Source organism: Impatiens glandulifera, chromosome 2, assembly GCF_907164915.1.
Source record: "Impatiens glandulifera chromosome 2, dImpGla2.1, whole genome shotgun sequence".
Lineage (NCBI taxonomy): Eukaryota > Viridiplantae > Streptophyta > Magnoliopsida > Ericales > Balsaminaceae > Impatiens > Impatiens glandulifera.
Window position 1 is genome coordinate 44768775 of NC_061863.1, and position 26990 is coordinate 44795764.

Sequence of the window (26990 nt, forward strand, 5' to 3'; positions counted from 1 at the left end):
ATTTTAAAAATTTACTAAATACAATTTTACATTTGAAATGCCTTCCTCTTTAAAAACATCAAGTCCACGTGTCTCATAGATTAATTCTCGTGAGAAGAAGAACATTCTACTGAAAACGCTTTGAGTTGAAGCGAGAGTCACGACTGTGAGTTGTCGTTCTCTTTAATTAAAAATAAATAAAAGAAGAGTGAGTCTAAACAAATGTACCATATGTTCTAGTCATTATTAGGGTTGCAAATGAGTCAAGTCGAGTTCAAGTTTGAGCTCGGGACTTAAATCTCGATTAAGTATTTATTAGTTCGACTCGAACATATTTATACAATTGAGTTCGAGCTTGACTCGACTATTTATCTACAAGGTCGACTCGACTCAAAAACTTGAATAAAATAAAATTTTCAAATATTTGTGTAGAATTTTATTTTAGTTTTTATAATAAATAAAATTATTTATTATTTATTAACATACTCGAAAAAGTTTGACAAACTTTTGAATAAATATTTATATTAGTTCGAGTTCGACTCAAATATTAAACGAGTCGGCTCGAACTTGATCAAAGTCAAATTCAAATCGAGATTTAACCGAACGGTTCACGATCAACTTGATTCATTTGCACCCTACCCATGATATTGACCTTATGTTAAACTAGCCATCAATCTAACTATATTTGAATTTATCATATACATCCTTTTATATTTGTAACATTTTCTTAATATTATATTATATTATCATTAGATTAATTAATATCATTTTCAATACTTCAAAAATAAATTTGAATTCAATTATTTAAAAAATATAAATATTTAAAGAAAAATTATGACTCCATAATGAATAATTATATAGACTTCTTTAGGAACACTTAAAGTTGAAATGAAGTTAATTTTTTACTAACAAATATTATTAAATTTGTTAATATATATATATATATATAATTAAAATATATTTTTGAATTAAATTAATATCCTATTAAGATATTAAAATAATTATTTTTAAATAATTTTTATTTTTATTTTTTTTCCCAAAATGAGGAGTTTCCAAATTCCACTAATTATTCACCTAAAAACTAATTTTGGGTAATAAAAAAAGGAAAAAAAACCTAATTGGTAACCACATTATCCATTGATTAAATCATAGACCAATTCTTCCATCCTAAACCCTAATTTCCTATATATTAAAATATTTTGTTTTACTTATTTTGAATAGGCTAAATAATTAGAATAAAATGATATATTATAACATTAATTAGAGGATGAAACGTCCAAAATCTACTAAAAACTATTTCTCCTTCGATTTAGATTTCCCCAATGCAATATATGTATTTACATAAAACGAGCTTATCAATTTAAACGCTTAGTTTATAGTCATTAAACATACACAATGATTAATTAACTAAACTAAATAACTTTTAATTATATACATTATATATATATATAATATTATAAAATTCATATAAGTCTATCCATATCCAACATTTTTGTCTAGATAGGATAGAAGAGTGATATTTTAAGATAAATATAGAGGGAGAGAACGATTAACAGGATCACGTGTCCCTCTGATTAGTCAAAAAATAACAAAATTTTTCTCTCTTCTCACTTTCTTTACCGTTAACTCTAGCTTTGCATTTATGTGGATTAATGGGTGATATTGACAAAGTAAACAAAATCCTTTCATTTGATTTGTTTTATTTTTGTTAATTAAACCTGTCTTCACTCTCATTCAAAACCGTTTCACTCTTCTTCAAACCCATACATGTAATCTATTAAGAAAGTTCTACATGTACAAAGAGAGAAAAATCAACAAATAAGAGAAGTAATGTTTCACTTTTGTATATAGGTGTCATTTCATGAGTGGATACAGATAATACTTGGTAGCATCGAATTAATCAATTCCTCACTTTTATCATTTTTTCAACCAGTAATATAATGACACATCATTCTTCCCATATCACTACCTATATTATAATTATCTAAAATTTTACCGAGTTTATTAGTTATTTTAATAAAAATAATTATTAATATTTTAATATAAGATAGGTAAGAATTATATGTAATTAAATAAAAACGAACCGGCATGAGGATTGAGTGAGTCAGATTTTAGAACCGGTGAAGTTCTTTTAAACGTGGAAGGAAGTGGTCGAAGATCAATTTTGCATTCGACGGAGGCGAGCCGAGCCGCAACTAAGTTAGAGAGACTCCGCGCTACTTCTCCAGGGTTAGTTTTCTTCATCATCTTCATCCTTGTCATCTTCTTCAATCTATAATAAAGCTTGTCACCGGTCTGATCACACAGTCGTCTCCCTATTTCTAGATGCTAAACGAGATTCATATAATCAATTTTGTTTTTTAAAAAATTGGACAAAAAATGCTTGATTATATTGATTATTACAAGCTTATCGCCTTCGCCATAGTGTTCAGGGAGGTTGTTGGTAGTTGAAATGCGATTGTTGTTTGTTATCGGATCACTGTATAATTGAAGCTGACTTTAAGCTGAAGGATGAGACTAGTTAATTCCAATTGTTTATTCGTTAAATGGTGTTTGATTGGTCACAGATTAGAAATTCACCTAAAATCTGAGCATCTTTATCCAGAGCAGTCGTATAGGGAATGCCAATTCAGCTTCTGTTGCTTCAGATGAATGTTCAGTAGAATCAGTTTGTTATCAAATTGTTGTGACTCAAGGGTTTATAGAATATAAAATCTTAAGGAATTTAAGCTGGATAATAAGCTTTGTTTCATCAAACAAGCCACCTAAACAGTACAGGCTACTTTAAAACATAAGAAGCACAAAAAAACCCTATTAGGGTGTCCATAAGGAAATAGTATAGCCTAATCAACTTAGAAATAAATATCGAACAAAGAAAAACGTACAAAAGGATACACCAAACAGGTTATTGATGAATCAGAATTCCCTACACTTGTCCTTACTCATTAGATGCTGTTAAGTACACTACTATCTCATTTCTATCACTAGAGTTGTTCTGAATCTCCCCTCATTTGCTGATTACCCAAATTTTATCTAGTGTCTCCTGTAAACCTTGTTATGCTGTTAACAACTTAAGATCCAACAATCAATGCTAGCATTGAGAAAAGGAAAGAGAGAGAGATAGAGGTCAATACAAATCAACACTATTTCATGAATACATGTTAAGATCTTGATGCTTCTACCCACCACAGGTGGCTCGGATGGGAAGAGACTTGGACTAAAGGGTTTACTACCCTGAGGTCTCAAGTTCGATTCCCATTGAAAGCACCTGGATTTAAGTGGGGGTATTGGCAGTAGGTTGTTGTGCTAGCTTCCCAATGATTTGTTGATGTGTGAGTAATCTAGTATGAGCACCCTAGTCATCACAAAATAAAAAAACCGTGATGCTTCTGTGTTATTACCTAATGCTTTGATCTTTCTACACTCGCGAACTCTGTTCGCTGGAATGGAAAGAACAGGCAGTATAACATTGGTCCAGCATTTATAGGAACTTGGTACGAGATCTATATATTTCTTCGTGTCGTTTTTGCTTTCTATTAAAGTTACTGAATACCCTGTCGTCTTTGGTTATATTTTCTCTTTGTTCTTGATACAGGCTCAGTGATTTTCGCAATGCATCGAGTTGCCAGTGCTGGAAATACAAACTCGGTTCGCTCCAGGAAAGAGAAGAGGTTGACATATGTGTTGAATGATGTTGATGACAAAAAGGTGGAGCTCTTAAGATCCAATTCAGTCTCTTTGCCTTTCCAACTACTCTTCTTTCTTAGGTCCCACAGTTTTTACTGAATTGGTATTCTATTTTCTGGATGATCGGAACACAAAAAGTGGGGCCCTCTTTATGTCATGTATTGATTTTCCCATTTTAGCTTGTTTGCAATATGTGTAATGCTAATACGTGGCATTACTAATGTGTAATGCTACTATGCCACTGATTTATGTATTTAATTTAGTTTCTGTGATCTATGATAATGTAATTTAAATTTAAGGGTAGGCTAGTGGAATCCGTCATAATCTTATTAGACATGGAAATCTTTACATTGATGGCTATCATGGATTATCCCTGCTTAATCCATTTGTTACATTGCCTGAGACATTCAGATTTCTTGTTCCTATGTTAGTTCAATGTCAATGTACCCTTACTTTTCTAGCTAGAATCAGGTCAGAAGAGTGTTATTCACACACAAAAAAACAGGGTTCACTTGTTTCTGGAGCATCTTCAAGTAGTGATGTTGAGATTTTTGACATGTTAGAATTCTGAGTTTAATTTATTGTGGCATTGTAAGTCTCTTTAGGTTGATTATGGATTGTTTTCAGCTTTACAACTTTTCCTTTCTATCCGTAAGTACATAAGCTGTGTTTCTCCTTATTATGAGTTTGCCACCTCTACTTTTTCTCCTATAAGCAATAAAGTGCATAAATTTATTAATCTTAAACCTTGGATACTTCTATTTGCAGCATTGTGCCGGTATAAATTGTTTGGCTGTGTTTAAGGCACCAGTGACAGATGGAACAGACTACCTCTTCACTGGAAGCCGAGATGGTACATTGAAGAGATGGAACTTGGCTGAAGATGGGGCTACATGCTCTGCTACATTTGAGTCCCATGTTGATTGGGTAATCTCGTTTGTTAATATCTAACTTGTCTTGATGTTTTGGTTGTCTTTTGTAACGTTCTTTAGTGTTAAATGACGTTCATTGCACGTTCCATACCACTGAAAGAGGACAACAAGGCTAGCTATAAAACTGAAAGTCTTAAAATGTTGTAACGGGCGAATGATAATAGTATTTTATTGCTAAATAAATTATATTGTGCTCTTATTTATGTTAACATCTTTGAGTACTTGTCTACTATCCATCAATGCATTGGTTATTTTTGTTGACCATTTTATACGTTCTTACAAAGTTATGTCCAGTAAGAAATGGAAAGAAATGATTTTTTTGCCAGGAAAGGATATTTCATCACCATTGAAATCAATGTTGGCAGGATATATTTACTAAGATCCTCAAAATATAATGGAATATCCCTTTGGATAGCATCATCATTTCAACTTGATTGTTTCATTTGATTAAGAGCTATTTTCCACTGGCACCTATAGAATGTCATAAGGCAACTGGTTGATCCTTTTAATATTGAAATAATGTGGAGCTATTTATGATATTTCCTTAAAAAAAAGAAGTTCAGTCACGGGACTGGATAATTAATAATTATATTTTAATTTCAATTTTGTGTACGCCAGGTTATTATTTTATTTCTTTTTGAAGAATCAATTTTAGTAGGAAGTTAAAGTGTTTGGTAACTTTGGTTCATTTGGAATTCAAGGATGGCTTGAAACTAATAGAGGAAGTATTATGTTGGTGCAGTTTTCATTACGTATTCTAATGTCCAACATATTTAGGGGTCTTCACCTTGGATGTTGAGTTTTCCTTCAATTCTAGCTATAATTTATATTAGTTTCTTGGATTGTTCTTTCCGTTCGTCATTTTCATTCTACCTCACATCAATAGCGTGTTTAGGACTCAATAATATTTCTTTTGGTTTGTTCAAGTAAATATCACTTTTTCCTTTTCAAAATGCATAGGATGCCTCTACTCTCTTAACTAGTATGTTATTGTTTGAAAGTTTAATTTTTTCTTTCTCGCTTTTCATGCCTAGTAATATCTCAAGTAGGTATACCTAGTAATGTGCTGAATTCCAGACATGTTCATATATTTGTTTTTGAAGAAAGGTCAACTTTACATTATTTAAAGGAGAAACAGCGCGAGGACCGTTCAATTGAAACAAAAGGGGAAAAAGGGGGAAATCAAAATACAGAAAACAAAAAGTTAGATCCCCAAAACATGTCCATATGTATATGCCTGTAAAACTACAAAATTGAGGCTCTGAAATATATATCAAATAAAGATAGAACTCTAAATTAAGCAGGTAATGATGTGTAGCTTAGATCTTGTTTCTCTAACAAAATCTTGAAATATGCAGGTCAATGATGCCGTCCTTGTTGGTGATAGTACTATTGTATCTTGTTCGTCTGATACGACACTCAAGGTACTTGATGGGAGAAACTTTAATTTATTATTGCGTGATCCTGCAATTAGGATTTATTTTTTGGTTGATCTTAAGAAATGACTTGCAACAGGCATGGAATTGCTTGTCTGACGGGATCTGTACAAGGACTCTCCGTCAGCATACTGATTATGTCACTTGCCTAGCTGCAGCACCAAAAAATGTAGTCCCTAACTGAAGCTTTCTGGCCATTTTTTTATATAACTTGGACAACCACCTCCTGACCCCTTATTTCTTATAGTCAAGCTTTCTATTCAAACTGATTAGGTAAATCTGCTTTGTACGTTAGTCAGTCATTCTAATACCAGTACAAACTTATGTATCATAGAGTACTATTGTTGCATCTGGTGGCCTTTGTGGGGAGGTCTTCATGTGGGATCTTGAAGCTGCACTTAGGCCCATTTCTAAGTCAACTGATGCTGTTGAAGATGACCATGCAAATGGCGTTGTGGGCCCAGGGAATTCCAACGGTCTGCATTCTATTGGCTCAAACAATAATATTTCTTTGCACCCTACTCCTTCTCATGGATATGTCCCAATTGCTGCCAAAGGGCATAAAGAATCTGTTTATGCATTGGCAATGAATGATAATGGAAACCTTCTCGTGTCTGGAGGAACTGAGAAGGTACCTTCTAATGGTTGGGGTAGTTCTTGTTTTCTTGGTTGTTGGATTCATCAAACTTCTGGATTTACATTTTTTAATCTTCTCAGACTTTGATAGCTATGTTTTTCACTACATTCCTACTCTCTAGGTTATTCGTGTTTGGGATCCCAGAAGTGGTTCAAAAACCATGAAGCTCAGAGGGCATACTGATAATATCAGAGCTTTGCTTTTTGATCCCACAGGCAGGTTAGTTTCAAGTATGGGTATTTAGGGATTAGTGTTCCATCGATAATTGACATTTCATTGGGTTTCTATCACTTTTCTGAGAGATTTTAACTATCTATACAAGTTCAATTTATCATTTTATCTGAAGGCTTAATCTAGAACCTCTGCTTAAATATGTAGACTTTCTATACAAGATAGGGAATGCAATATTATCCAAAATTTGATGTTGAATAATTGGAAGAAGAGGTTGCTGAATCAAATTATAAATGATGGTTCTTTTTATAGGTCTTTGTTGCATGTTTAATTATTTGTAATAAGACAGACTCCAACATTACCTGAAAAGTAACTACGAAAAATGAGAAAAGGGAGTCTAATGTTAAATGTTTTATCTGATTTTTCTGACTTTTGCAAATTACATGGTTGCAGGTATTGCTTATCAGGATCTTCAGATTCCATGATCAGGTAGAATTCCCTTATCTTGAAGAACAGTTTTTCATATTTGATTCTTTTGTTTATCCCTTGTGCACTTGTCTAGCTATCATTACATTTCCCTTTCATTATCTTGCAACTTCTGCAAATGTCACCATCCTAGCTTTTCATGCTAAGTTATATCAATTTGTAATTATACAGTATTATTGTAGATATGGATGTGGTGTTTAAGATGTGAAGTGGCAACACATGATTTCTTATGCTTATTTGTAGACTATGGGATCTAGGTCAGCAGCGCTGTGTGCATTCCTATGCCGTGCATACAGACTCTGTTTGGGCACTTGCCAGCACACCTTCATTCAGTCATGTGTATAGTGGTGGGAGAGACAGTTCTGTAAGTCTATATCTATAACTTGATGTTCTATGTTTAAGTCTGAACTTTCCTTTTTTATTTATTTTTTACGTAGCAGCTATTTATTTCTGTGATGCCTTTTTGATCTCATTGCTGTTTATACTCAGTTGTATTTAACAGATTTGGCTACAAGAGAAAGCGTGTTACTTTGTACCAAAGAGCATCCTATTTTACAATTGGCATTGCATGATGATGATATATGGGTTGCCACATCAGATTCTTCTGTAGATAGATGGCCTGCTGAAGGTGGCAACCCTCAGAAGGTCTTTCAAAGGGGTTGTACTTTCCTTGCTGGAAATTTGTCATTTTCACGGGCAAGAGCTTCTTTCGACGGATCTACACTAGTGAGTGATTTTTTTAGTGATTTTATTACATTATTTTCAACTAGATTATAAACAATACCTTTGCACTTTGAATCGACTTATTTCAGCTGCATACAAACTCAACTTATATTGCTATAGGCCCCTTGAAATTCATCGTACTAGTCATTAACTATCTAATAAGTTGTGAAGGAACATTTCGGTTGAAGAAACTCTATTGTACCTCAATAATCCATATATAGAAGAAAAGGGCCTCTCCCAAAATTGGATTCAATAATAACCCCTGTCATCACGATTAATGAAAATGTTTCTATCCTTCCAAAAACAAACACACTCGTTGAACCATTCGTACAAGTGGCGTTTGATATTTTTGGATGAAATATTGAACTTGTGTTAAATGTGTGGTCAATAAAAAGAAGAGTCTATTTTTAATGATGTTGATTGGTATTGTGGTTGATGAAAGAGAATAGTTCTGTTTATTGAAAAAGGTAAAAACTGATGAGGGTAGTTTAGGATTATATTGTTAAAAGGTGATTGAAACGTAGTATAACTTCCGATGTGTTTTGTAGAGTATTGGTTCCCATAAAATTGGATGGTGGGAGTATTTAATAATTGGACTAGTTATATATTTTCTATAATCTTTTCTCTTCATATTTGTTCTTCTTACTCAGCAGAGGTAAGAAGAAGTTGATTTAGTATTAAAGTGACATGTCAAATAGGTAAGTAGAAGTTATATAGGAAGTTATTAGTTAGTTAAATTAGTAGTAGTTATTAGCAGTTATTTATTTTTTGGTAGTTATTTTTCACTTATGATTAATTAGTATAAATATGTAGTTTTCAATGGATATTAAATGGGGAACGAATACAAAATTATCTCTCTTCTAAGGCTTCTTCTCTCTCTTCTTCCCTGGAATTTTCTCTCTTCTCCCCATGGATTTCTTCTCACCTTTCTTATGGAATTATATTCAGAAGCCTCTAATACCTACTCTACTACTAAATTTGACAAGAATTTCTTACATTTTGAATTATGGATATGGTAGTCACCATGTTCTTAGAACATCCTGATTTATAGTCACTGCTTTGAATTTTTTTTGGGTGTTCATGTTTTCAGGAAAATATTGGAAACCATATTTGAAAAATCTGTTTTTGCCAGTATTCCGTTTGAACATCTAGACAGCTGGCATTCAGATACATGTTTTAAGGATAATTAGTTTTTTGATTTTCTGGAGTGCACAGGGCTTAACTATTCTGCTTGAGGAATAGTCTAGTCCCTTGATAGGTTCTTTGATATCTTAGACTATCCCTTCTTCATCAATGTAATGACTTTTGTGTGCAAAACATGTGAGCATCTATCATTAGTTTAATTTGGTCACTGAAGTGCTACTGATGCTACTTTTTCTGCTTTGCAGGTTCCTGTTTATAAAACTCCCTCTTATACCATTCCTGGAGCACCAACAATTATTCACTCTGTAATTTTAAGTAATAGAAGGCATGTCCTCACTAAGGTAGTTTTTATTTCTTTTTACATTGTCAAAAAATAGTACCTAGGAGTATCACTTTTTTGTAGTTCAGATCTTTCAGATTGTGATCTTTACTCTATGACAACTTTTGTTGGATAGGATACATCTGACTCCGTTAAGTTATGGGAGGTGACTAGAGGCATTGTAGTCAAAGATTATGGCAAGGTTAGTTGTGTAATAATATTTGTACATGTTAGGTTGGGTGTTATTATTGATGGACAAGCTTGTAACATTGTTGTTACTGCAGCCGGTGTTTATATTTTGCTTAACACAATGTTGTCCATTACTCCAAAATGTTATTATTTCTGTTGATTCAGGTGTCCTTTGATGAAAAGAAGGAAGCGTTATTTGAAATGGTATCAGTTGCTTGATCTTCCAATAGTTCAAATATATGTTTCTGCAATTTCTTTCTGATTTTGATGGGTTTTCAGGTAAGTATTCCTGCGTGGTTTACTGTTGATTCTAGACTTGGATGCTTGTCTATCCACTTGGATAGTCCCCAGTGCTTTACGGCAGAGATGTATTCATCTGACCTTAAGATTGCTGGAAAACCCGAGGATGATAAGGTTTATATTCTATCCTTGAGTTGCTTTTGTAACTTCACCAGTTCAATCCCCCAGTGATCATAAAAAGAGGGAGAAAAGAGAGTTGTGGTGGGGAAATATATTTAAAAGCAAAGTAGAACTATCAATATAGTAATTAATTTACAGTTTGGTATGGCAAAAAATCATAGTAACAAAAAAGAAAAAAAACTACATTTGGAAAAAAAGTGTGATAATTTTTTTTATGACCACAATAATTTTTTTTTTGTCAATTAACATTTTTCATCCAATGAAGTTAATTTTGCAATATTTTTCACAAAATGAAGTTATAAGATCACTTCATACCAAATGAAAAATCACTCACTTTTTTTTTGGAAGGAACATGTCCATTTTTAATAAATAAACAGCCAAACGGAACTTGAAAAAAGGAAACTAGAAATGGGAAAAAAACATGCTAAGATCCCAAAAGCTAAGTAAAACTGTAGGCTATGCTGTCAATAAAAGGGAAATCAAAAGTGCCCACGACAAGATAATCCTACAAGAAAAGCAATGTGCCAACTTGTGTCAAATCGAAACAAATCCCCTTCAGGGCGAATGAGACAAAAGTCGAATACAATCACTTTCATTTTTTACTTTGACAATTTTTCATTGTAATTGTGATAAAATACTAGTTTCCAAAAAGGGCTTATATTTTTCCATTTCACAGGTAAATTTGGCACGTGAAACACTTAAAGGTCTTTTGGCACATTGGTTGACCAAAAGAAGGAAAAGGTTTGGATCCCAAGCTTCAGCCAATGGAGAAGTTTCATCCGCCAAGGATATCTCTGCTAGAAGTCTTACACTTTCAAGAACAGAGGTAGAAAATGACTTGTTAGTCTACCCTCCTTTTGAATTCTCTGCAGCCTGCTCTCCTTCCGTTATTACTGAGGGCTCTCAAAGTGGTCTATGGCGAAAGAAAGTCACGGACTTAGATGGAACTGAGGATGAGAAAGACTTTCCTAAGTGGTGCCTTGACTGTGTTCTGAGTAATCAATACCCACCAAGGGAGAACACCAAGTAATAGTCCTTGCACTATTTAATTTTTTTCTTCGCACAAGACTAGAATATACCAAAAATTTTCCACTGACTTAACTCTAGAAATAAAATTTCCTTTCATATGCAGTCTGAGGTTCAGTATTATTGTGTGCATTATATGTTATAAGATGTGACATTGTTTTCTCTGGAATATATAAGTAATTACAATAGAGATTAGGTTCATTTATTTATAGGCCTACAATGATAAGTAAGAATGTCTAAGCTTGATGCGACAAAGCAAAGTAATTGATCAATGTAACCGTTTTACTAAAGATCTAACCACAGTCCAAGGAAATTCGAACAAACATGAAGAAAAATAGCTAATTGAGCAAAGTTGATCAAGGGACAAACTAATATGGATAAAAAACAGTGGAAGATAAGATGTTGGTATGAGAACTGGATCAACAGATGGAACATATTTGGAGTAGAAAACAGCTAGATTGGGTACAGATTTTTCAATCAACCATAAGAAGTTCCAGCAACAGGAGAGTGTAAGAAAGGTCTAACTCTAAAGTTGAAATCCTAAATCCTCTCAAGCTTTAGGATGTTATGTTTGATAAAACTGAAAAATTAGGTGTTAGAATGCTGAATTCTGAAGTTTAAGTGCCAAATTAATAAGCGTGAATAAATAAAGTTGTAACGAAAGGAAAAGATCTCAGTTTTAAGTTGATTTGATAAAATATGGAACTAATGTCCGGTATAATCTTAAAGATTATTTACCATGATGTAATTTCATTTTTCTTGCTTAATATTTTTAGCTTAATTAGAGCAGAATCTAAATAATTTAAATAATTTAGTAATTTACTATAACAGTTATCAAATGAAGAGCACTTAATTGTTTAGATTAAGTGTAATAAGTTGTGTTATCAAACACCTTAGTAATAAAATGTAAAAATATTGAGAGACTTCAGTTTATTATTCTTTTCTGAGAAATGAGAGACTTCATTTCATCTATGCTATATATATATACATGAAATGAAAAAGCAGGACTGCAAGGCAAACTAACACCCCATTGATCATTACCAAAAATGGAAGCTTAGGAGTCTCATAAAAACTCTTTTAAGTCAAGCTGGAATCACTTGTATTTAACAATTTAGTAGAAGGATTTTATAAAACATGCCACTTACCTGCTTGGTCTAGATTAAGTGGCTAATAAAGATATTTAATTACCATGCCATTTTTGGAAAAACAGATCTTTTCATACAAGTCGGCATTTCTTCCAGTTCTAGATCGCCGTTGATTTCAAGAGACCAATATGTCATTATTTGATTGGTTTGTTGTACACGTAAAAAGCACACAACAGTTGTATTAAGATGATTTTCTTCTCAATGTTGGGTTCCTCATCTTTGCATCGCATCTTAACCTCCTGTAAAAGAAACTCTAACAGGAATCACGATTATCGCTTGCTGAGGCCTCCTGAAACAAGGAGAGCTTACGGGAAGCTTTTGATATCAGATAAACCACCCTAAAGATTTATATATATTTTTTTAGCATAAATTTCATTAAAACTATAATAAACCTTCAAGATAAAGATAAAGTTGAACTCTAACTAGTAAGCACTACCAGCTTCATTGTTCAGAGAATCCAATGTATGTTTTGTGCACAAGATCAATTTGCTTTCTTTTTCTAAACATTAGTTGAAAAAGGTGGTAAGTGTTTGTGATACTTTCTGATCTGCAAGTGCATTAGATTCTTGATTATGGGTGCAAACTTTCTTAAATTTATAGATTTTATCAATATTTGTTACTCCACCCTCTTAATAAAGATCTTGAGTTTGTATTTTGTGAATGGAGAAACATTGAAACAGCTTGTATATCTGGATTGGTAAAGTCCCATAGGGTATATATCAAATTCATTTTTTCTTGTCCAATCCTTTCAGTTTGTTATTATAACCTCGAGAATTTACCTACATGCCTGGGTTATTTATGAGATCTGTTTAATGGTCTATTTTTGAAGAAACAAAATCATTTGAAGTAACTAATTGTAGTTATTACCTTGTTTTCTTATAATAAAATAACTTAGTACTAGATACGTTGTCTTTGTTTCAGTCAAATTTATTTGTTAATTTTTGTCCTTACAGATGTGGGTTTTACCTACACCCATCTGATGGTTCATCTCTGCAGATACTCACTCAAGGGAAACTGAGTGCACCTCGTATATTGAAAATTCACAAAGTAAGCCCTTAAATGCAGTTGTACTTCTTACCTCATTTGAGTAATTTTGAACTGAATTTGTACATTGATCTATATTACAACAGAACTCTCTGATGTTACATATAAATACCTAAATTCAAGTCTGCATATCTTGTAGATAAAACATATTTAAAATTAACAATGTGAAAATCAAAGAGAAATTGTATTCTCATATAGAAATCTAAAATAAATTATTATCTTACATATGATTTGTTTTAACTGGCTTACATATGATGTGTTTTAACTGGCTCATCATGGTCTGAGAAGCTTCCAATAGACTATTGTTTATTGTGAAATTGCATATTGGAAGTTTTAGCTGGCTTGCAAAATGGGCACCATATATAAGAATTTTCAGGGTAAAATAGAGAATGACCATTTACATGCAGTTATTAGATTTTCAGGTTTTTCTTGTTACCCTGTTTTTATTGCTTGTGCAGAAGTTCATTAAATTAATTGTTATCTGTAACCACAGGACAATCATATTTTATAAGAAGCAGCTATAACCAAGGGATTTTTCTGTTTGATTATTTAAAGATTTAATATGATTTTTTATCCTTTAAAAACCCCCCGGAAATTATATGTATATGAGTAGTTGTATAAAAAAGATCATTTGTTTCTTGCTCACGGTTTGATTCTCTCTTGTATACTTTCATCTTTCACTAACTCCATTATTCACGAGGGTCTATCCTTTTGGTTTTAGGTTGTTAACTATGTTGTGGAAAAGATGGTTCTTGACAAACCAGATAGTTTGAATTCTGAAAGTCTGGCACCTAGTTTTCGTGGAGGTCAGCCACAGCCTCTAGCTGGGATCGATATTTCTTCAAGAACTGGTGGGAAACCTTGGCAAAAGCTGAAGCCATCTATAGAAATCTTATGTAATAATCAAGTAAGTTAACAAGTGACAAAAATATTATGTGCAGTTCACCTTTAATTGTTTATGTCAGAAGAAGCAGGTTTGAGTATACATCATTGCCTTTCAGATGACTATTCTGTGTAATGGAAATCAATGGTTATGATTATATCACTACACAATCTGTTTGGTCTCCCTTTGATGTTTTCTATTTGAAACCCCTTATAATTCAGCTTCTGTGTGTTGATGATGGCCATAAATTTGTTTTATTCTTAGCTAAAAATAAAGGAATTTGTACAAAACCTTGCCATGGTAGTATTTTCAGGTTATATCTGAAACTAACTATGGGTGGTCTCTCCATTGGATTTGTAAACACTTAATGTTAATGTTTCTGTATTTGAACCCGTTTCAATATACAAAAACAAAAACTTGAATCTTTTACTGGCTAAATTCAGTTTCCAAACCTATCATGAAACAAAAATAATAAGTGTTTCCAAATTGGGAAGGTGGAATACTGGAATCACGAGGATAATGTCGTAGTTTGTAATTTGTATTTATAAATGTTGTAAATTGTTCTGATTGTATCTACTTTCTTATACTTGACCAGGTTTTATCAAGTGATATGAGCTTAGAAACAGTGCGGGTTTACGTGTGGAAAAAATCTGAAGACCTAGTCCTCAACTACCGACTGGCTCAAGAGAAATGATTTGGCAGTCATCAATAGTTGAGAACCCATGCATATTTCATTAAATGGTGTTATTATGGCTTAGAAAACGAGGTTACAATTCCTTTTAATGTTTTTTCAGTAGAAGCTGTCTATCATAGTGGATGGAGGCGTCTTTTGCAACTGAACAGAAACAAAGGTGTGATAAAGAATGGTCCACTTGCGAAGAAGGAAAACTGTTGTTAAATGACATCTAATCTGAATATCTTATTTTTTTGGTTTCTTGGTAGGATTGATTCTCAAGTTTACTCCATAACATCGGTTGTGAGTGTTTTTGGTCCTCCAAATGCATAGCCACCAACCTATGAGAAGACTATTTAGGGACCATATATATTTTGTGGATTTCGCAGGGAAACATGTATTTAGAATGAAAGAATTCTGTGCAAGTGATTTATTTATGTAATAATGTCTCTTGAAGCTTTACTTTGTTATATGCTCTTCAGTTTTCTCATTTCTGATTGAATTTTAAATTTGAAGAAATATATGGTGAGTTTTTAACAAATTAAGCATTTGATGAGGAACTCTACAAAAGTAGGTTATGACATGATACAAAATAAATGTCTATTTCCTTATATGTTTATTAAGATTTATAAGGTTGTATATTGAATTTAAGATTACAAAATGAATAAGGGTTTTCTACTATTCGAAATAAATTGAGGTGTTTAGTTTATGGTCTGATTCTAAGTATTCATCTATTTTTTTTTTCTGAATTAGGATGAATTAATTTATTAATATTGTTCCATAATGTTCACTTTTTATGACAGTTATAATAATAATTATATTATATATTTTTTATAATTAAAATAATAATATTAATATTTATTAAAAAATAATTTAATAATTTAAAATAAAATAAATAATTATATAATAAGTTTTATATAATTAATTTTAAATATTATATATTAAATAAAATTATAATAAATTAATTAAAATGAAAAATATAAAAACTTAGATATGTGTTATAAATTATTTAAAAAATATTATAAAAGTTAAATAGGAAATATTTGAATAAAAAATTTATACATGTTATAATATGTGTTCTAACTAATAACACACTACCTCTTTAAAAAGATTAAACGATATTTGTTTGGGGCAAAAGATTAAACGATATTTGTTTGGGGCAATAAACTAGAAAGTTTATGACAGTTCTCCTCTTTCGATCCGTCAGACTGTATATATAGGATAATAATTCAAACAGTATATTTGATTAAGTGTTTGGTTGTAATTTTTATATAAACAGTGTTTAAAGGTTATATAATTTATATACCAAACTAGGTACAAATCTGTATCTAGTCAAACCAGTATAAAAATTTATTTCCAAATTTACCCCCACTCTTTGTCTCTCTAGTTCCTTATTTTTATTTTTCATATTATATTTAAATCTGTTATTTAAATTTGTTTTATACTTTAGTTTTATATTTTAGTTTTTTTATTTTGAATATGTTGATCTAATGTACATTGATTATTGATTATTGATTGATAGACAAGTATCTTCTATTTTACGAGGATCGGTGTATTGTATTTTAAAAAGATCGAGCTAATGATATAGAGTATGAAAATATTGAAAAAGAGCCTACATCAAGGTCAGTTCATGCAAAAACTAATGATGTAGAAAAAGAAAAACCGGATAAGAGAAATAAATAATTTGTATTTGACATGTTATGTTAAATACACTTTTTTTAATTATACTTTGCTAAATCTATTTAACTTTGTTATTAAAGAAAATAATATATGGTGTCAATCTTATTAATTATGTGAGTAGTGTGAGCAACTTGGTTGTCAATCATTTTATTTTATCAACTAGGTATATTCTTAAATGAGGTAAAAGAAAATTATTTATTCCTATAGCCATGATTTAATATAGTGGTAAGAAATTTAATTCTTAAATGAGATCTAAAGAATTTAAGACTTTTCCACGAACAAATAAGTAAAAAAACTATAGGTGAAAAGCAAAGTTTCAATATTGAACATGAACAAAGAACTATCTTTGTTAACATCATTTTATAACATAACACAAAATGTGTTTATAAATTTATGGTAACATTATTTTATAACATAGCACAAGATGTGTTTACAAATTTATAGTAACATTATTTTATAACCTAACACAAAATGTGTTCACAAATTATAAGCATTACAAGCAATAATAAGAAAAACACATTAATAAAGAGAAATAAAAAATTAAGTAAATATTAATTTAACAATTAAATTAAATTTATATAAATATAAAGGGGCAAAAATGTCTTTTACATTTTATACAATATTTTATACTACCAACCAAACAAAAAATTATAAAATCTACACAATTTATAACCTTCTTATACTTTCAACCAAATACAAATAACATATATAACTTATACCTCTTAATACCCCTTATAACTTTACAATTAATACCTATATAACTAATACCATATAACAAACGCTACCTAAGAGTACAACCAGTATACTTCCAGATATTACGATATATAATTATCTATCATTTTGTTTATCTCAATAACCTATTTATTTAACAACTTACCATGAAGAATATGCATATTTGGAAGCTTATACCCCGGACTCATACTCCATAGCACATCCGCCATAGGTTGAGTTATGTTACCCATACAGGTAATGTCTGAATCCAATTACTAAATGACACATGTCAATCTTTATATTTTTTTCTCTCCCACTTAATTTATAAACTTAACTATGGTTGAGAATTTAAAGGAATAAATAATATATTAAATTATTATATATTTTATTTTTACTAAAAATAATATAATCATCTTAAATTATTATTAATTAAATATATATATATATATATATATATAAAATTATTATTTATATATTTTTATGAGAAATAACAAAATAATTTAAAAAAATTATTACTTGATATATTTAATAACATGTAATAGATAATATTATTGTGATATATTTAATTAATAATAATTTGAAACTATTATGTTATTCCTCCTTAAAAAAAATATATACAATAATTTAATGTATAATTTCCTCTTTTAAATTTTCAACAAGATATCAATAATATTAATGTAATATATATTTAATTAATAAAAAAAATAAAATTATTATATTATTTCTACTAAAATATATATATAATAATTTTATGTATAATTTTCTCCTTTAAATTCTCAACAACATATCATATTAATATTTAATTAATAATAATTTAAATGATTATATTATTTTTTAGTAAATACAAAATATATAATAATTAAATATATTATTTATTTCTTTAAATTCTCAACCTTAATTAAGTTTATGAGTTAAATGTGAGAGAAAGGACTTTAAAGGTTGACATGTGTCAATTAATAATAGGATTCATGCACTACTTGTATGGGTAGCATCGATCGAACCATTGATAATAGGCTGAATTAGAAGCATTGAATGTGACACTTGTATCTATGAACGAAGAGATCACACTTTTCTATCACTTCTTTACATTGCAAGACACTTTTTAGGGTAGGTTGTGTTCTAGAAGTTGTTCTAGGCAAGAAATAACTACCAATGCGACCAACCCTCTTCCCTTTTTGAGATCCAACAATCATTTGTACTTCAGCACTCTTTTGAGTCTCTTCACTAGGTGGATGGTATTGATAACTCTCCTCAGTTTCTACTTGAGTCCTTTTTTTTCCTTAGCTTCATCAAGATTTTCTTTCATTTTCATTTGATTATGAACTTTTGGACTTTAAACCTTCTTGCACTTTTCAACTTGACCTCTTGTTCCAGTCAAGTGACATTTAAATCTATTAGTTCCATCTCCCCTCTAGAACGTTTATACAATGTCCGCAACTTATATTAGTTTTTTATCTAACATTTGTTTGACTTGTATTTTCAGTAGAAGCTCTTGAGACATTGGTGTATCATGTGTACTTGGCGCATCATACATTTTTCTACATATTAGAGTCACAAATTAGACTATCCAAGTCAAAACTCAACAATAGAAATATAGAATCACAAATCAACATATAAAAAAAAGTGTTTCTAAATCGGTTTAAAAAAATCTACTTACAATCATTGCGACAAGTGAGTATTAAATCTACTTACAATCCTTGAGGACCGCGACAAGTGAGAGAAAGTAGAAGTAAGAGGCAAGTGAAAAGTTAAATCTTTATAATAGATAGTATTGAAAATAAAATTAATTAATTAAAAATTAAACGTTATTATCTTTTGTTTAACATGTGTCTTAATTAGAATTAAATGTCTAGTTATATTAGACGTTATTATATTTTGTTTAATAAGGGTCTTAATTAACATTAATTCTGAGCGTTTAAGAGTTTTTTGTCCTAGTATAAATAGAGTAGCTGTATTTGCAGAAAGAAGATGGACTGAAATAAAATCTCTTCCATTTTCTTTTTAATCTTATATTGAGTTTGTGAGTGAATACGTCAATTGCCCACTAATGTTTCCAACAAAGTGGTATCAGAGCAAGAATGTCTTTGATGTTCCAATATCCGCACCTTACAAAGGACAACTGTGATAGTTGGTCTATCCAAGTAAAGACGTTACTCGGTTCTCAAGGTGCGTGGGAAATCGTAAATAGTGAGATTGTTGAACCTGATGAGAATGCGACGTTGACTTTGATTCAAGCGTTCGAGAAGAACAAAAAGAAGGACCCAACATGCCCTTTCTATCATCCATTAATGTTTGGATGATGCTGCTTTTAAGAAAGTAGCAAATGACTCAACGTCGAAGGAGGCATGGGAAATTCTAGAAAATTTCCATAAAGGAGTTGAAAAGGTAAAAAAGGTGCGGCTTCAAATTTTGTAGGGAGAGTTTTAAGCTCTTCATCAGGAATCATCGGAGTCTATTTTAGACTATTTCACGCGGATCATATCTATCGTCAACCAGATGAAGCGAAATGACGAAAGCATATAAGACGTTCGAGTAATCAGAATTTTTTTACGTTCTCTACATCAAATATTTGACCATGTAGTGATTGCAATCCAGGAGAACATACTTTTGGAGAACTCTCAATCGATAAATTAAATGGATCGTTATAGGTGCACGAGGAACGGATGAACAAACACAAGAAGGAGACTTTGGAGCAATCATTCGTTTAGTGAAAAGTGGAGTGTAGGTCATCGAGGCCATAGTTGAGGTCGATGTTATTCTCGTGGTGGCGGTTGAGGACGTGGCAGAAATTCAGACGTCGAGAGAGAAAATGATGAAAAGCCTCGAGGAAATCCAAGAGGTAGAGGAAGAGAAAGAAGACGCGGACGAGGACAAGAAGGAAGTGACATATACGAGAAGGGATACGAAAAGTCACGCGTTGAGTGCTATAATTGTCACAAATTGGGTCATTATGCTCATGATTACTCATTGCCGAAGATGCGAAAGTAGAAGTCAATCTGACATAAGAGAAAGAAATGGAGAAATCAACATTTTTATTGGCGCTAAATCAAGAAGTTATTGGAGGAGAAAGTTAATGGTATATTTACAACAGTGAGAGTAACCACATGTGTGGCGACAAGTCAAAATTCGTTGAGATTGAGAAAAAGGAAAATGGAAATATCACGTTCAGAGATGTTTCGAAAATCCAGATTGAAAGCAAATGTACTATTTTGATTCGGTTGAAGGATGGTACACAAAAATTTATTTCCGATGTGTATTATATCCCTAAATTAAAAAGTAATATTTTGAGTTTGTGGCAACTCATGGAAAGAGACTACCAGATTTTAATGAAGGATCGTAATCTTTGGCTACGAGATAGAAGCACCAATTTAATTGCGAATGTGATAATGTCGAATAATAGGATGTTTTCGCTCCCTATTCAAACCAAATGGCCAAACTGCTTGCAAGTGTCTGTGACGGATCTAGCGTGGTGTTGGCACATGAGTATGAAACATCTAAATTTCGGTGACCTAAAAATGATGTCCGAAAAGAAAATTGTGAAAGGGATGCATTTGATTAATCATCTAGATCATTTTTTTGAAGCGTGTCTTCTAGGCAAACATGCTAGAGAAAGTTTTCTAAAGGAAGCAACGTCAAGAGCAACAAAGCCGCTCAAATTAATTTATGTCGATGTGTGTGGACCGATCAAACCACCGTCTTATGGTAAACGTAATTATATCTTACTTTTTATCGACGATTTTAGCCAGAAGACTTGGGTTTATTTATTGAAAGAAAAATCTGAGAGTTTTGATACTTTTAAAAATTTCAAAACTTTGGTGGAGAAAGAGTCTGGCTATATGATTCGGGCGTTGAAAGTCAATAGAGGTGGAGAATTTACTTCTGATGTCATTAACCGTTTCTGTGAAGGAAATGACATTAGGCGTTTCCTCACAACTCCAAGATTCCCACAACAAAATGGAGTGACTAAAAGGAAGAACTGGTCTATCCTCAACATGTTTCGGAGCATTATGAAACATAAGAAGATGCCAAAAATTTTTGGGCAAAAGTAGTGACTTGTGGAGTGTATCTCCTTAATTGTTTTTCGACCAAAAGCATGAAAAATCTAACACCAGTTGAAGCTTGGAGCGGAAAGAAGCCAGATGTATCTCACCTAAGGATTTCTGGGAGTATTGTCTACAAGCATGTGCCTGAGCAAGAGAGAACCAAACTTGATGATAAAAGCAAGAAGTTTGTGTTCATCGGCTATGACAGAAAATCAAAAGGGTACAAGCTCTATAATCCTGTCAACAGAAAGATGGTTGTGATCCATGATGTGAAGTTCGATGAAGATACTTCTTGGAATTGGGAAGTTAATGAAGATTCCGTCAAAGAAGTCTTCCAATTATTCGATAAGGATAATCAAGGAGAAGAAATATGGCAGTCCAAAGTTCCTACGATGATAACGAACACATTTTCTGGTGCATCTTCATCAAGTGGAAGCCCTAATGAAGGATCACAAAGGATGAGAACTATCCAAGAACTTTACGAGAATACAAAGGTAATGAATGATGTCTCTATGGATTGTTTTTTAGCCGAAACAACGCTTTTAAGTTTTGAAGAGGCTAACAAGGAGAAGAAATAGAGACAAGCCATGGAAGAGGAATTTTGAGCCATTGAAAGAAACAATACATGAGAACTCACTTCTCTTCCAACGAGTCAGAAGTCCATTGGTGTCAAGTGAATATTCAAAGAAAAAAGAATGCCAAAGGTGTTGTCGAAAAATATAAAGTGAAATTAATCATAAAATGGTATGAACAATGACACGTAGTGGATTATGATGAAATATTTGTTCTAGTTGCTCGTCTAGAAACAATCAGTTTTTTTGTTTCACTCGCAGCACAAAGAAATTGGAAAATATTTCAATTGGACGTGAAGTCAACATTTCTTAACGATTTCCTTGAGAAGAATGTTTTTGTGGAGCAACTAGAGGGCTATGTGATGAAAAGACAAGAATAAAAGGTATTAAAGTTGAAGAGAGCTTTGTACGGACTCAAACAAGCGCCTCGAGCATGGTATAGTCGGATTGATACTTATTTTTGTGAGAAATGATTTGAAAGATGTCAACATGAGTATGCACTTTATGTCAAAATAGATTAAAATGAAGATTATTTATTTGTTTGCCTCTACGTGGATAATCTTATTTTCATTGGAAATAATTTGAGTCTCTTTGAAGATTTCAAGAATGATATGACCCGAGAATTTGAGATGATAAATATTAGCTTAATGTCATTTTATCTCGGATTAAAAGTGCGTCAATCGAATGATGGAATTTTTGTTGGGAAACAAGCATATGTGAAAGAAGTTATGGATAGATTCAATATGTCAAATAGCAAACCGGTGGCTACCCCTATGGAGGTTGGAGCTAAATTGAGCAAGAACGAAAAGGGAGAAAATGTGGATCCAACACTATTCAAAATTATCGTTGGATGTCTAAGATATTTGACATGCTCGGTCGGATATTCTTTTTAGTGTAGGAAGGTGCCCACGACGGAGCACATGAAGGTGACAAAGAGGATTTTGAGATATTTGAAAGGTACTATCGTCCAAGAAATTTCAACTTGTTTGATATTCCGATAGTGATTTTTCTTGAGATATAGATGATCGAAAGAGCACAACTGGATTTGTGTTTTTTATGGGGACTAATGCAATCTCATGAAGTTCGAAGAAACAAGCGATAATCTCGCTATCATCGTGTGAAGCTAAATATGTCGTGATGACAACATGCGTTTGTCACGCAATCTGGCTAAGAAGAATATTGAAGGAGATAAGTTTGTCAGAGAATGAAGCGACCATAATTTTTGTCGACAACAAGTTTTCTCAAGCTCTAGCAAGAAGTCCTGTTTTTCATGATCGAAGTAGACACATCGATACACGATATCATTTCATCCGAGAGAGTATTACGAAAAAAGAGATCAGACTTGAATATGTGAAATTTGTTGATCAAATTGTAGATATTTGTACGAAGCCTCTTGGAGTAGAAGTTTTCAGAAGAATGAGGAGTATGTTTGGAATCACGAAAAATAATTAATTTAACAGGGAAATGTTGAAAATAAAATTAATTAATTGAAAATTAGACGTTATTATCTTTTGTTTAATATGTGTCTTAATTAGAACTAAAGGTCCAGTTAATATTAGACGTTATTATCTTTTGTTTAATTGGGGTCTTAATTAACATTAATTCTCACTGTTTAAGAGTTTTTTGTTCTAGTATAAATATAGTAGCTGTATTTGCAAAAAAAGATGAACTGAAATAAAATCTATTCCCTTTTCTTATTAATCTTATCTTGAGATTGTAAGTGAATACGTCGATTGCCCAGTAACGTTTCCAACATATAAAGGTAGTTTTATTATTATTAATAATAATAACTTAGAGGGTCGCGACAAGTTGGAGAAACCCCTAGTTCTGGTGAACCCCAGATCTCGTTCCAACAGGTCCGACCGACCGGTTTATACCGGTTTAATAACCGGGTCAATGCATTTCCGATCTGAAGTTTGGCTCGATTTGATGAAATCCTCGGTTCTCAGTCCTATTGGTGGGCCGAACTAGTTTTTAAAACACTGATATTATGTGTTTATATCTTTATTATTTTATTAAATTATGATATACTTGACTATTTTGTATATCATAAAAAAATTATAATGTAACCATAATAATATTTTTAATTAAATAGAATATAGTAAAAATGAAATTAAGATATTAATATTAATTTCGTTATAAAAATAATAATAATTTCTCTCTAATTCTAATCAAACACTATACTTTCATGTATGTGGTTTTTTTACTCAGGAATGAGAAAGAAAATAAATTATAGTGTTTGAATAATGGGTTAAGAAATCACCCATATCCTCTAAATGGAAAATTTGACAAAATGTCCTTATTATCCTTCATCGTCACAAACTTATTTGTAGTTCGTGACGATCTTGTAAATTTGTGACGATTTGATGTAAGTTCGTGATGATCTTGTAAGTTCTTGATAATTTGATATTGTACAACGATTCAGATTCAAGATGAACTAAGTCTTTTAAATATCAAATGTCAAGCCGTCTTAGCTCAGCTGGTAGAGCGCATGGCTTTTAACCATGTGGTCGTGGGTTCGATTCCCACAGACGGCGTTTGTGTTCTTTTTTTGCATGCTCAATGGATCGAATCTCATAGTTGATTTCCTTATATAATTTATACATCTTTCTTTTTTTTGCATGCTCAATGGATCGAATCTCATAGTTGATTTCCTTATATAATTTATACATATTTTATTCTTGAACTTGGTTATCTCTATTTCAAATCGTCACGAACTTTTAATCGTTACGAACTACAAATATGTTTGTGATGATGAAGAATAATAAGGACATTTCACAGGCTCAAAATGTCATTTTTGCAAACATTATCAACCCTAAGTTATTTTTTTCCAAATTTTACCTCTTATTTTTCGTCAAATTTCCCATTGGGAGGAGTTAATCTCATTCCCGTGGGATCCACTTTTTTCTAGGATATTTATTTTATTTCTCATAATTATATTATATATTATTGTATAATTATATTATTCATTCTTTTATAATTATAATAATTAGTTTATTTATTAAAATAAATTATTTTATTTTTTAAATAATATCAATGAATTATTTAAAATAAAATATAATTAGTAAATATTTGAGAACGCTCTATTAGATAATCTCAATTTCACCTCGGCGGTCAAAACTGGTAGACGACACATAATTTGGTTGGGGCAGACCCTCATTTATTTTGTTATGCAAACAAAAGGATCTTAAAACATTCATAAAAGAATGGAGACGTACTAATTTTGGTTTTCTCAAATTTAACATCGAAGTGATTAGCAAGAAAATTGATGATATTGTTAGGACCGAGGAGCTTTGAGATTTATCGAAAAATGAGGTTATGAATAAGAAAACTCTTATGGAAAAACTATAATTTTTCTACAGATGTGAAGAAAGTAACGCAAGGAAAAGTCTAGATGTCTTCGGATCAAGGAAGACGACTCTAATAATAATTTTTTTTATAATTACGCGAACGCTTGAAAAAGATGCAATCACGTTTAAATCCTCAGACTCAATATGGGGAATTCCAGATATTGTCAAGAATTCTATCACATTATTTTATGAAGAACTTTTTAAGAAAACTCATCTTTTCAGACCCCACTTGACGGGGTCCCTTTACGAGCATTATAGGTAAATAAAACACTTTCATCGAACGATCTTTTACGTTGGAGGAAATATGTAAGGAGGTCAATGATTGCGATGGGTCAAGGCTTCATGTCCAAACGATTTCACTCTCAATTTCATCAAGGATTCTTGAGAATTTATCAAGTTTAGCTATCTTAACTCTTTCAATTATTTTTACGTCACAACTTCTTTCGAAAGAAGCTAAAATTCAACATTTATTGGGCTCATCAAAAAGATCCAAGGGCAAGGGATCTGAAACATTTTCGACCTATCAGTTTGATTGCAAGTATTCTATAAGGTAATCGCCAAGACCCTCGCCAAATGCTTAAAACTATGCTTTCTCAAGTCATTTCTTCTAATCAGACGACCTTCGGGTCAAGGAGACAAATTATTGAAGCATCATTCCTTGCTAACAAATGTTTGGACTCTATGTTTGAACTCCTTACTTCAATCACGTAAATTGGGATTTTGTAAAATTAATAATACAGTTTAATAAAATATTAATTAGTTAGTAACTAAATCAGTTAATTGGTTTAAATAGTTACTTACTTAGTTTTATTAATTGTAGTTAGTTAATAATAAAACTCATATATAAAGGAGATATGTAATTGTTTGAAATAACAACTTGAATAATACAATTTATAGTTTACATATTTTTCTTCAAGAACACACTTTCCCCTGCAGATACCCTTCAAACTCCATGCTTTTTCAACTAGGAATCATAAGAATATGTTTGCTATGATGATTCTGTAGTTCAAGTAAATGTCAAGATCTCTTAGGAGGATTCTGGATTAATAATTAGCAGAAAATTTCTTTCTAAACTATCAGAGAAATTAGGAGAAAGCGTATGCAAGAGTGATAATTCCATCTTTCTCTTCAAGAATTTAACATGGTATCAAAACTTCAAGGTTAAGAATCTTGGAGAGTTTTCGCTGCCTCTACTTGTGGCCGAAGCAACCACTAGTGGAGGGCTTTATTGTATTGTTACTATTGAATAAAAAGATTTACATCTATGACCAAGTTATTTGCTATAATCGAATAGGAGAGAGATAAGAGGATGGTAATAATTGTGGAAAAGGAGTATTAAAGAAGATAACAAATTTGGAATACGTTCCATGGCTTATCATTGTGCATCTTCTTCTTATTATACCCTAATTTCTCCATCATCAACCGTCCCATCATCTATAATAAACAACACCAACCTATTGACTAATTCAGATCGATCTGTCTTGATTGACATATCAAATGATTCTCCCATCGGATACTTGGAACCTCATTATTGATAAGATTGAAAAATGTTAGCCATTTAGAAAAGTAAGCTCTTATCAAAAGACGGGAAACTCACCCTTATTAAGAGTACTCTTTCAGCTATCACAACATTTGGAATAATTCTCTACATCTTGAAAATCACAGTAAAAATAATGGAGACAATTATGAGTAATTTCTTTTGGAGTAATTCTAGCTCTTCACATGTCTCTTACTTGGTTAA

At 31.7% G+C, this 26990-nt stretch overlaps 1 protein-coding gene and 1 non-coding gene across 4 annotated transcripts; both read left to right on the plus strand.

The window, feature by feature from the left end:
* The first annotated feature begins 2057 nt into the window (after nucleotides 1-2057).
* On the plus strand, nucleotides 2058-15439 carry LOC124924135 (WD repeat-containing protein 48-like). Of its 3 annotated transcripts, none has more exons than XM_047464209.1 (20): nucleotides 2058-2208; nucleotides 3575-3687; nucleotides 4435-4593; nucleotides 5957-6022; nucleotides 6114-6203; nucleotides 6369-6665; nucleotides 6793-6890; nucleotides 7296-7331; nucleotides 7572-7692; nucleotides 7818-8054; nucleotides 9440-9535; nucleotides 9650-9715; nucleotides 9868-9906; nucleotides 9982-10116; nucleotides 10799-11148; nucleotides 13247-13340; nucleotides 14059-14244; nucleotides 14816-14931; nucleotides 15015-15071; nucleotides 15163-15439. In XM_047464209.1, exons 2-18 carry the CDS (start codon nucleotides 3592-3594, stop codon nucleotides 14912-14914), a joined length of 2265 nt encoding a protein of 754 aa, XP_047320165.1. In that variant the 5' UTR covers nucleotides 2058-2208; nucleotides 3575-3591; the 3' UTR covers nucleotides 14915-14931; nucleotides 15015-15071; nucleotides 15163-15439. The 3 variants fall into 3 exon arrangements, with proteins under 3 accessions (XP_047320165.1, XP_047320167.1, XP_047320166.1); XM_047464211.1 differs by having other exon boundaries at nucleotides 15018-15071; XM_047464210.1 differs by lacking the exon at nucleotides 2058-2208 and adding an exon at nucleotides 3320-3473.
* An 8924-nt stretch (nucleotides 15440-24363) lies between these two features.
* Nucleotides 24364-24436, plus strand: TRNAK-UUU. Its single transcript has one exon. It is a non-coding gene; the product is annotated as a tRNA-Lys (tRNA).
* Nucleotides 24437-26990: the final 2554 nt, after the last annotated feature.

Bases quoted from the DNA above. Each gene is read 5' to 3' on its own strand.
- LOC124924135 (XM_047464209.1), top strand. From the start codon at position 3,592: ATGCATCGAGTTGCCAGTGCTGGAAATACAAACTCGGTTCGCTCCAGG. The intron at 9,536-9,649 runs GTAGTTTTTATT...TTTGTTGGATAG, and splicing joins GAAGGCATGTCCTCACTAAG to GATACATCTGACTCCGTTAA. The intron at 11,149-13,246 runs GTAATAGTCCTT...TTGTCCTTACAG, and splicing joins CCACCAAGGGAGAACACCAA to ATGTGGGTTTTACCTACACC.